Source organism: Bos taurus, chromosome 5, assembly GCF_002263795.3.
Source record: "Bos taurus isolate L1 Dominette 01449 registration number 42190680 breed Hereford chromosome 5, ARS-UCD2.0, whole genome shotgun sequence".
In the NCBI taxonomy this organism is placed as follows: Eukaryota; Metazoa; Chordata; class Mammalia; order Artiodactyla; family Bovidae; genus Bos; species Bos taurus.
The window spans coordinates 27,379,575-27,391,337 of record NC_037332.1 but is presented as its reverse complement, the minus strand read 5'-3'; the positions used below and the strand labels follow the sequence as shown (position 1 = coordinate 27,391,337).

Below are 11,763 nucleotides of genomic sequence, written 5' to 3'. Positions count from 1 at the left end.
GAATATACCGGAGTTATGGTATTTGGGAGGAAGACCACAGAGGTGTCCTGCACTTCTCATCACATCATATCAGGATATATGCTATGAAAAAAACTTATTACTGTTGGTATTAGCCTTGATCACCTGGCCGAGGAAGTGTTTGATTAATTTCTCTGCAGTAAAGTCACTCTCTGCCCCCATTTTTAGACTGTACTCTTTGGAAGGAGTTCATTGTGCCCAGCCCACACAGCAGGGAGTACTTGTTCACTCCTTCTTTGAATGGGAACCACATACGTAATTAAAGGAAATTCTTTTGCCTGAGACTTGACAATCATCCCTTATTAATTAATTTAGTCAACCACATTCACATCAGTAGGTTCCACGAATAATTATTTCACAATTTGTGTTTTATTCCAATGCATTATGTTCTATCTATTTATTTATAGCTCAAGTTGTTCCACTTTGGCTACTAAGAGTTCTTACAGTGTCTTTTTTTTTTTTTTTTACTATTTCTTCACTTTTTGGCACTAAAGGATGCTCCAAGATCATCTTTTAGTATATATTTCACCCCATTCCTAGAATCTCCTTGATTTCTAGAATCTCCTGTATCTTCTTGATTCCTCAGAAGGGAACTTTAATTCCTAAAGGTATTAGGTGGAATTCTCCAGAGGTATAAACCTGGAATTAGGGACATGGACAAAACAGTGACTGGCTCTCAGGAAGAAGATGACTGATCTACCTTGCACTGTATCCTGACATTTCCTTTCCCATTCATAGCAGTCAAAGGAAGCCAAGACACAGCTGAGAGAGGTTTCAAGACCATGTCTTTGGAGCAGCAAAGACTCGACTTCTTTGAGTCTCTGTGAGAGGCTTTTGGGGTGAGGAAAAAGGCCTTCCCATTCCTATTTTGTCTCCACCCTTCAAAAAATTGGCACTTGCATTTTGTTTCTGAGTCTGTGGATCCTGAAATTAACCAGTGTTTCCAATATTTCCTGGTAGAAAGTTTATTGGGATTCATATCCCAGAAGTACAAGTTCTTGTATTTGTACTGTTTCCTCAGGATACACTGCTAGAAGCATACTTTCAATTGAGGAATGTGGGCATTTGAATTACTCCTGATACATGTTGTCAGGCACAGTTTCTTGGTCATGAGGCATTTTAGAATATATCAAACATCTTACCCTCTAGTCAGTGTTCTTCTGATCTAATTAAACTGTAATATGATTCTCTGAGGTTGATGAACGACAACAGGTGCAGAAGGAGGTAGAATCACGAAGACAAGTCAGAGAAACTAAACTGCTGAGACCCGATCCAAGCAGTAAAACCAGACTTTACTATGATGATGGAACCAGATCCTTTCCACTCCGCATGCCAAAGTGTTATGGGAGGACTGCTGAGCATCAGGATGCTAAACTGCTGTTTCTTGAATTTATCTAAACAAGGAGAGTGAAGCACATGGGGACTGGGCATATGCTTCATTCCCAAGAAGGCATTTATCAGATGAAAACCTCAAGAACCACTGGTGACAAAGAAAGGCTATACGAAACCACACATTATATTATAAATCTGCTTTATTTAGCAATACAAGTTGCTAAAAGAGAAAAGAGCAGAGGAAGCACCACAGGGATACAAACCCTGTACATCAAAGAACCAGTCACTTGTACTTTAGTAATCACTGCAAGGGAGGAACATAACACCTCTGAGATGGGATCTCCTGGGCCAGTGGAAAGCAAGTGGGATTGCCCTGTTATGGAGTAGGACTCAAGAGGTGACCTTCCAATGCTGAACAAGGGAACCTCATGGGTAACAGGTTTTGGGAGAGAGAAGATAAGGGCACTAAGTAACTTCAGTTCTAACTCAAGGAGTAAGAGAAGAAGGGAGCAGAAGAGAGGAAATAATTGGAGGAGAGGGTGGTGAAGCTGGAGAGGGAGCCTGAGACATTGTGGGAGCTTGAGCCCATGACAGGACTTCAGTGCTTGTAGCCCTTCCTGCTGGAGGAGGAGGTGGTGGTGGTGTATTTGATGGTGGAACTGCTGCCCCCAGAGGAGCCGAAGCCACACCCTATGGCTCTGCCACTGCCAGAACTGAAGCCACCTCCAAGGCTGTGACCGCTGCTGTAGGAGTAGCCACTTCCTCCACTCACGCCTAAGCCACTGCCGAGACCGCTGGCACCACCATAGCCACCAGCACCACCATAGCCACCAGAGACAGTGGACTGGACCACGGCTGTGGAGGCAAAGGGACAAGGTCAGGACAAGATGGTGAGCTCACTCTGCCACACAGCATCCAGTCAGAGGGACACAAGGGCATGGGATGGGGGCAGGTGAAGGTACTTACAGATGTTGACTTGTCCAACGCCTTCCCCACTCAGCCTAGGAGAGAGAAGACACAGCCACGATGAGACCCAGAGCCACAGCTGGCTCCGCATGGGAAACCTCCGTGTGAGGAGAGTCCCCTGGACCCTGCCTTCTCAGTGCTGTCCTGGGAGTAGCACTATGACCACCGCTAGAGCGCCTTCCACTTGGGCTCATTGGCAGGACTTCTTGGAGATGGAGCCAGATGATTGCGGAGGCTGTGTGAGTTACTCACCTGCACTCCTCGCCTTCCAGCAGCTTTCTGTAGGTGGCAATCTCCACGTCCAGGGCCAGCTTGACATTCATGAGCTCCTGGTACTCCTTCAGGAGCCGGGCCATGTCCTGCTTGGCCTTCTGCAGGGCGTCCTCCAGGTCAGCCAGCTTGCTCCTGGCATCCTTGAGGGCCAGCTCCCCACGCTGCTCGGCGTCAGCGATGGCAGATTGCAGGCTGGCACACTAGAGGAGAGGAGGGCAGAGGAACCTGAATCTGGACTCCAGGGGAGAGGAAACATAGTTCTACTTTCCCAGTGAGGAAGAGCTCTAGAGCCCAGATCTCGTGGAAAAGGAGGTTTGATTCGTTGTCCAATCTTTCTTCAAACTACAAACCTTAACTAGTCTCAGTGTCCCTAATAAAAACCTATTTCCCTCTGTGTTAACCATATCAGTGAGGATGGGGTTGGGAGATGCCACAGCAGAATATAGCCAGAGGACATGGAAAGAAATGGAACTACTGCTGTGTTTTGAATGTTGACAGTTTAGGTAAGTTTATTTGGATGTATAATAACTTGTACAAAACCACAAACATTCTCACTGAGAAGACGATTTCATCTCAAACTCTTGAGACCTTGCCTTCCTTCCACTTTACAGTCTTGGATAACCCTCATTTGTCCTGTGCCTTTTCTCAGCTTCTTTTTCATGTTGAATCTGAGCATATTTGCAGCAGTCTTCTTCACACTTTCTGACCTGAAAATTTCCTTGCCTACATGTGTCTTGTATTCCCAAATCAATCATTCCCCTTTCAGGATCTCATTTTAATGCCTCTAGACTGTATCTTTGTCCCATTGACCAGTGGGAATTGGTCTGTCCTGAGTTTGTTTCCTGCTTGTAAGCTGGGCTCCGTATCTCTAACCTGAGGGAGCTCTTCTTGTTTTTCCCTCATGATGCCCAGAAATTTCCCACATGATGGTTGATGATACCTGATGGTATAGGAAGGAAACTATGCTTTTCTGCTCTGTGGACCCCTCCATACCTGCTTCTTGACGTGGTCAATCTCAGATCTCAGCCTCTGGATCACGCGGTTGATCTCAGAGATCTCCTGCTTCGTGTTGCGCAAGTCATCCCCGTGTCTGCCCGCCGTCACCTGCAGCTCCTCGTACTGTAAACCAGAGGGAGACGAGGGGGCTGTCCATGGGCTTCCCAGGACACTAATCAAGGTTTTCTCAAATCAAAACTAATGGTTTCTCCACAAGACATTGTATGAAAATTGGTGTTACTAGGTCATTGACACTGTGTACCCATCACATACTATCCTTGGTAGTACCACTGACTGACTGGTTCTCTTCAGGACAAGCAATGTTCTGTACTGTTGCTGAGAACCAGCATCAGGGTAAATCTAAAGCAAAGATCACTCTGCCTTTATCTACAGTAGCTTTTGTCCTACATTTGGGTCTTTGACCTACGAGACTCGGGCATAATTACCCAAAAGGTCTACCCTGAGAGGCCCCCACTTCTTAGTTGTAGTTTCCCCACTGAAGTCTACAGCCTCATTGATGTTCACAGAGGAGGCACAGGGATTCATCAGCTGCCACCTCACCACTCACCTTGGACTGGTACCAGGACTCAGCCTCAGCCCGGCTCCTCTGAGCGATCTCCTCATATTGGGCTTTGACTTCAGCGATGATGCTGTCCAGGTCCAGGTTGCGGTTGTTGTCCATGGAGAGGACCACAGAAGTGTCTGAGATGTGGGTTTGCATCTGAGCCAGTTCCTGCAGAACAAGAGATCATCCGATCATCTTTGGTCATGATGTTTAGGGAGGTATACCCAGCCAGAGATTTTCCACCCTTTGCAAATCTCAGTGTAATCAATAAAGCAGAATGTGAAAAGATGCTTACTGCGTCATAGAAGGTTCTTAGGAAGTTGATCTCATCTGTGAGAGCGTCTACCTTGGCCTGTAGTTCAACCTTGTTCATGTAAGCAGCATCTACATCCTAGGGAAGAAGCCAACAGGCTGAGATCAGATGAGCCCTCCTGCCCAGTCTGCTCCTCTTTTAGTCTCCCTGACACACTTTTCTCAGTCTTCCCCTTCAGCAAAGAAACCAGAACCCCTGATCTGACTCATCTCACCTTCTTCAGATTCACAAATTCATTCTCTGCTACTGTGCGCTTGTTGATTTCATCTTCATATCTGGAATTAGAAAGGATAAAATCTAATTGAGTCAGGGGTGAAGATGAAGAAAAAGCAGCTTGGAATTTCAACTTCCCAGAATGGATATATGCAAATGGGACTTTCCTGCCAGTAAGCTTCAAAGGTGAATTTTGTGGTCACTATATTATTTACCCCATTACTCTCCCCATCTACCTGCATGGCCCTTATGTTTTCCAGAGTTTGTGTTTAGGTAAGAATTGTGGTTTCATTTTCATGGACATGTTTTACTAAGATCATGCCCTCATTTGAACCTGATCATATAATTAGCTTGAAATGTGGGCTTCAGGAAACTGAGCGTTTCTGTCTCCTGTCACTCACTTGTTCTTGAAGTCCTCCACCGTGTCCTGCATCCCCCTGAGCTCCGAGTCCAGGCGGCCTCTCTCCCCAAGGATACTATCCAGCTGTCTCCTGAGGTTGTTGATATACTGCTCGAACAAAGGCTCCAGGTTCTGCCTCACGGTCTTGGTGCCCTGCTCCTGCAGCAGGGTCCACTTGGTGTCCAGGACCTTGTTCTGCTGCTCCAGGAATCGGACCTGCAGGAAGACAAGACAGTTATCTGTGAGTTGACAAGTCCCCAGGCTGATCTGGTGGTCCCGGTGGTGCTAGGCTGCTCCAGAGCCTGTACAGAGGCTGACAGTTCTGCTCCCCTGACTTTTTAGCTTCACACCACACAGGTCTCATGGCTGAGTTTCCCCAGTGAGCTGTCAGATGTTCCCTCCCTCTCTATTCCAGAGACGTCTGTCAGTGACTTTTCACCTTTCTGTTCTTCCTTTTGATAAGCACAATCACAAATGTAATTTAAAACTCATATTTCTCTCATATATTGCACAGAGGTTTTTAAAGAGCATATTTCAGTTAAAGAGATGTTAAAATATCTATAATCTAATGATTAAATTCCAATCCTATTAATAATTGGATTTAATCCTGTTTCCTATTTAGAGTATGAGTCCCTCTAAAATAAACTATCTTAGTGCTTATGATCTGGTTCTACAAGTTGAGTATTTCTATGGATATTCACATATTTTTGAGTCTTTTTTCCCCTGGAATTTCTATTTTTTTTTAATTTTCTTTCCTTCTTCCCCTACACCCACCAGCTCAACTAAGGCTGAAGTACATTTTCCCACTGTAATTCCCTTTTTTATTTCTTATACTGTTCAACAGATCAAGCTAACTCATTCCATTCTTTCATTTCATTTCTTTGCTTCAGGGTTATCAAGAATTGTGAATGCTTCCCTCACAATTATGGAAGACATTTAAGAGATCAGTAATTGTAAATGGTTACCATCACCTTCTGCCTGTGGTCCACATGATGTGGTCCTGCCCTGCATCCCAGTGGAGAGCTAGCCTGAGTCCCCTCTCTCTTGAAAATCCTAAGGCTCCCTCTGGTAAGACATTGGTTGGGTCTCTCTTGGGCACTCTGCAATCCCCATTGGGGCAGATGCTCCCAGCTCACCTTGTCGATGAAGGAGGCAAACTTGTTGTTGAGGGTCTTGATCTGCTCCCGCTCCTCAGTCCTCACCCGCTGGATGGTGGGGTCGATTTGCAGGTTGAGGGGAGTCAGGAGACTCTGGTTGACAGTGACCTCTTGGATGCCTCCAGGGGGGCACACAGGGAAGCCAGGACCACCGAAGCCACCTCCGAAGCCAGCTCCACCACCGAGCCCAAAGCCACTACCAGCCCCAGCACCAAAACCAAATCCACTCCCGACTCCACCTCCGAAGCCATAGCCAACTCCAATTCTGCCGCCATATCCACCACCGATGGCACAGCTGCCCCCTGCGATGGAGATCCTCTTGGAGCCCCCCAGGCCATAGAGGCTGCGGCTGCCAAAGCCAGCTCCTCCACACACTCCAGCGAGGCCGCCACTGCCCCTGGAGCGGGACAGGGACACGCTGCTGAAGCCAGAGCGGCACACCCCAGGGACTCTGGCTGAGCCGGCACTGAAGCCTTTACGGCTGATGCTTTGGGTCTTCACAGTGGATTTGTAAGACATGGTTCCTGAAGAAGAATAGGTTGAGAAGGGTGTGAGAGGTGGAAAGCAGAGCTGAAAGGAGCAGATCTATGAGAGGAGCTTCCCGGCAGCAGCTTATATATGGAAAAAATGGGCCGGGCTCAGTCCTGGAAGGTGAGCCTGCAGATTAGAAAGGGCTGGGCTTTACAAATAGTGAGATCACCCCCTGCCTCTAGAAAGGTATGAAGTATGAATATTGCTTCTTTGGTTTCCTTTAGTCATGGAGAAATTCTTCTGGCTTCTAGCCTTGACTTGATCCCAACACAATACCACTGGATGTAAATTCACTGAAGTCATGGGTTAGTCATGTTCTCAAACAAAGGAGACAAGGAGCTGATCTGTGATAATTGTCCCCTCCTTCTGCTTACTCAGACACTCTTCTCTTGCCCCCTTCCCACACAAGTTTTCTTCTCCACTCACACCACCCTTCCCATCAGGTTGAACTGTCTCTGAGGGTTAATAGGCATTTGCCTGTGGTCTGAGCAAGAAGTGGCTTGCGGTGGTTTTGGGCCATGTTTGAACATGTCCTTCTGGATCTCCTGACTGCCTTCCTGGTGGCCTGGCCTGGGAATTGGGGGCTACTCTGGGGACATGACACTCCTTTGAAAGGCAAGAGGGACAAAGGAGATGAGTTTTTACAGCATAAGAACAAGCTTGTCTTGTGTGGAATTGGCAGTTTCATGATATAGGATAAGAGATCACCCAAGTCCACTCTGCCCAAAAAGCTGACTTCTCATGGTTTCTAGCCATGCCTGCACCTTCCTCCCCAGTGTTTGCTTTCCCATTGAGCTGGTGACTGTGGACATTTTTTTTTCCTACCAAATGGAATTCATAGCCACCCTTTTCTCCAGTTTTTTGGAATGTTCACTTAGAACTTAATTTTGAGAATCTAAAATGAGTAGGACAAAAATCATTAAGGGAATTCACTGAATTTATATTCTCATAGATTCTGACATTTCTTAGGCGTCAAGATCAGACACCTTAATAGGGTGTGTACAGAAAGTTGAGGGGCATATAGAAACAGTGAATCATAAAAATGTGTCTTTACAGGTGTGATGATGTCACAAGTAACTTTCAAATTTATATTCCTAATCTCAGTGCTTGAAATCTTAAATCTCCAGACACATTCTTAGAGGGAGGGAAGGCTGCCAAGTGATCATGGTGCTTGGTTTAAGGGGGAAGGAGATTGATTGTTTTAGTCCATAAATTAAGCACTATGGAGGAGTATTGAGAGCAATTGTAGACAGGGTGCTTTATAAGACTATTTGATTAAATGGACAGTCAGAGGAGGAAAGACAAACTCCCACACTGAGATGAGCCTGAGAAAAGCTCTTGTGACTATTTTATAAGCAATTCAATCTCTCCAGTGTTATGGAGGCAGTTTCCAGGGGAGCAGGGCATTCCCTACGTAAAGAAGTGCTTATTCGGCATCTGGCAGGAAAGAGATACCTTCTCAAGGCCATGGAAGCAGCTCCTCTTCCTCCACCCTGGTTGCACAATGCCTTACCAAGAAGTATTCTTCCACCCAATTCTGAGAAAGAAGTTTTCCTTCCCATGGCATGGTTTTCTGAGCTACTTTCTTGGGATAAAGTCTTTAAGCTTGACATGAATGAGGCCGGGATGGGTAGGAAGGGCTAGCAAGTCAACTTGGAGCAACATCCTGTTTTTCCAATGCCCTGTGTCTATGTCAATGTCCCATGTCTGTTTCTGCTTTCACATTGTAATAGGAGAGTTGAGTAGTGGTTGCAACAGAATGGTGTGTGACCAGCAAAACTTAAAAGATTTATTAGATGGCCCTTTAAAGAAAAATTTGCCAACCCCTGGCTAAGAGCAAGAGCTCTTGAGACAAGCAAGGTACTTAGGCTCACAGGCTCCTGTGCATCTTTATGCAAATTACTCATTTTTAGAGCTGTAAACTGGGGATGAAAATAGTACCTATCTCACAGTGCTGTGAGGATTATGTGAAATAATTCATGTAAAGGTCTCTGCACTCTGTGCGTGCATAAGTTCTCAACGAAGATGAGCTAATATCGTCATTATAATGGAAGTATGAAGAAGCTTGGTGTGTTCAGGAATCCACAAGAAGCTTTAAGAACTGAACACAGAAGCAATGTGTAAGTGTCTATGAAGGGGAAGAAAATGCAACCAGCATTGCCGGTTTGTACCACATTAGTAAGGACCAAAAGCCACAGGTAAAAGTTTGCTGAGTGTTGCCAGAGGCCATGCAGAGGCATGAGATCAGAAATATGATTTGCAAGCTTGCTGGCACTCACTGCAGCAGTCAGAGGAGAGTCCTACTCCAGAGCAGATGAGGCTCCCTGCCCAAGGGGCTGGAAGAAAACTGGTGGTCAGAGGGAGGGAGAATCCAAGTCCTTGAAAGAAGTCTGGCAGGCTGCCCTCTCCTTCCTGTGGAGTCAAGTTCCCCTGCACCACCCTCTGCTGGGTCCTTGTCTGGGCTGTGCACACCGGAACAGGCTTCTATCAACCGGCATAGGTGATCAGATCTGTTCCTCTTTTAGGACTGTGTGTCTCACTCTCAAATGAAGTATATAATTCAGTTGCAGAAGAAACCTCACATTCACTTCAAGAACTGAACACAGGAGCAGCCTGTACTTGTCTATGAAGGGGGAGGAAATGCAACCAGCATTGCTGGTCTGTGCCATGTTAGTAAGGGGCCTCTCAGAGGATGATTTAACTGCAATGTATTATCCAATGCGGTTTGGCCTGTGTACTAGACAGCACCAGCAATGTAAAGCATAGTGTTTCTTTCATTTTCTGACACAAGTATGTCTCCTGCCGGTAGATGTATAAGTCATATATATATATATATATATATATATATATATATATTCTCTAATATGATATATATATATATTCTAATATACCATATTAGATTACTATATTAGAACATACATATGCTCTAATATTGGAGAAGGAAATGGCAACCCACTCCAGTGTTCTTGTCTGGAGAATCCCAGGGATGGGGGAGCCGTCTATGGGGTGGGCTGCCGTCTATGGGGTGGGCTGCCGTCTATGGGGTTGCATAGAGTCAGACATGACTGAAGCGACTTAGCAGCAGCAGCAGCAGCATGCTCTAATATATACTCTGTCTATATATATATATGTTCTAATATATATATATATATAAGACTACATATATAAAGTCTTTTTCCCCCAAATCTCCATCACCACCTTCCAGGGAATGATGTCCTGGGAACCAATTCCAGGGACCCTGACCCTCAGTGAGGTCTGCTGACAGGACTCATGAGAGATGATGAGGGCTCCAGAGACAGTGGAGGTGGCCTTCTTAATCAGTAGAAACTGATCAGAGGCCAGACAAGAAATTCAGTGGAGAGGGGAGTCAGAGAGGAGAGACCCTGTGACAGATCCATTCCTGTCCTTCTTTTCCCAGTCCCACCACCCTTATAAGGTCAAGTTTGAGCTTGGTTCATTTGCCCCTGATTTTCTCTCTTTGGGTGTGGGAGGTGTCCTGTGTCCCCTAACCATTTACAGACTGCCTCCTGGACTAAACTGTACCTCTTTCCACTTCCCGAGTCTGGTCCTCTGCGCTCTTCCCCTGCTTTAGTGCCCAGGAGAGGGTTGTATTCATAGGCAGTGGGAACCCACTGGATGGTTAGAGAATTGACTTCCCAGATGAAATCTCTTCAGTGATCCTGAATCATGTCCCATAATGGAGCCTAAGGGAGTTATAGTTTCCCAGAGGAGCAGGGTGGGGAAGCCAGACCGTCATAATAAGATTAAAACAAAGAGTGATCGTTCAGGCAGCTATGTGAGAGAAACTAAAGCAAAGCAGCGTGAGTAACTCTGACAATAGCCAGCCTCCTCCCCAGCAGGCTGCCAAGTCCAGGCTCTACTCTGTGCCCAGGGAGCCTCTATCCAGGCTGGTGCTGTCTTTGATGGCCATGGAATGAGGAAGGCTTTTGTTCTATGGTCCAGGGATTAACCTGTGTGTACTCTTTGCATTGTTTTCCCAGCATGGAGAAAGGCAAGAGGGATCCCCTGAGGCCTGAGCCCATGGCAAGTCTGCATCAAGAGGATTTGCTTTGTCTTTCTGCCTCCCTGGGTGGAGCTGACATATGAGAAGGAGGAACAGGCCATTGTCACATTCCATCAAAAACTCAAGACTAAGTCCCTAATCCTGCAAACTCCAGAGTAGGATTCCTGATCCTAATGCTACAAACCCCAATGTGGGATGATGTCTTTCCAAGGGAATCCCAGACATAATCGTGTCCCTGGGGAGCACCCATCGAAAGAGAAAAACATGCAGCCATATGTGTGAAGGATGGGGACAGGAGCTCTGTTGCTGATCAGGGTTCTTGGCCTTCTTAATCAGTAGAAACTGATCAGAGGTCAGACAAGAAATTCAGGCAAAGCTTTCCTGGGGCTCCTACTGCAGCAGGGGAGAGTGAAAACAAGTAATAGGTTTCCTTGTTAACCCAGGGGCCAGCTGGTTCCTTAAAGGGGGTGAGAGAAGGGGTGTGTCCAGGGGTCCGGCTGGAGGGGTGGCTTGGGTGGTTTGCCTCCCCCGCCACTGGTGATGTTGTGTGCAGAGAGCACGCACACTCTGCTTTTGCTCTAGGTTTTCAGAAGTGGCAGTTGGGGTGTGTTTTGGTCTTTTTTGTATCTAGTTGTTCATAATTTACCTCAACTGCCAATGTGCACAGTTATTTTTAATCTCTTTTAGTTTCTTTGTATTTTGTTGCCATGGAAGCTGTTTGTCCAGGTGCAAACAAAGGGTCCCAGGTCCCAGCCTGTCTCAGCACCAAAGTTGGAGTGGAAAGTGCAGCCTTCTATGATTTACAGAGTGGTTCAGAAAATACTGAAACTTTCAAAATTATATTACTTAGTAACCAGGCTGTTTATGAACATGTATGGTAGAATGTCCCCCTTCTCAATTTTCACACTGACAGACCACCCGTATTTGGCAGAGAACGCAGTGAAAGGTCACATATCTGGATATGATTATCTCCGT

At 46.1% G+C, this 11,763-nt stretch overlaps 1 protein-coding gene across 1 annotated transcript; it reads right to left on the bottom strand.

The window, feature by feature from the left end:
• Positions 1-1,532: 1,532 nt before the first annotated feature.
• Positions 1,533-6,786, bottom strand: KRT6A (keratin 6A). The gene is given in 9 exon segments (NM_001083510.1): positions 1,533-2,205; positions 2,317-2,351; positions 2,569-2,789; positions 3,583-3,708; positions 4,154-4,318; positions 4,446-4,541; positions 4,678-4,738; positions 5,078-5,292; positions 6,213-6,786. Coding segments are annotated over 9 exon segments (1,716 nt in total). The 5' UTR covers positions 6,753-6,786; the 3' UTR covers positions 1,533-1,948.
• Positions 6,787-11,763: the final 4,977 nt, after the last annotated feature.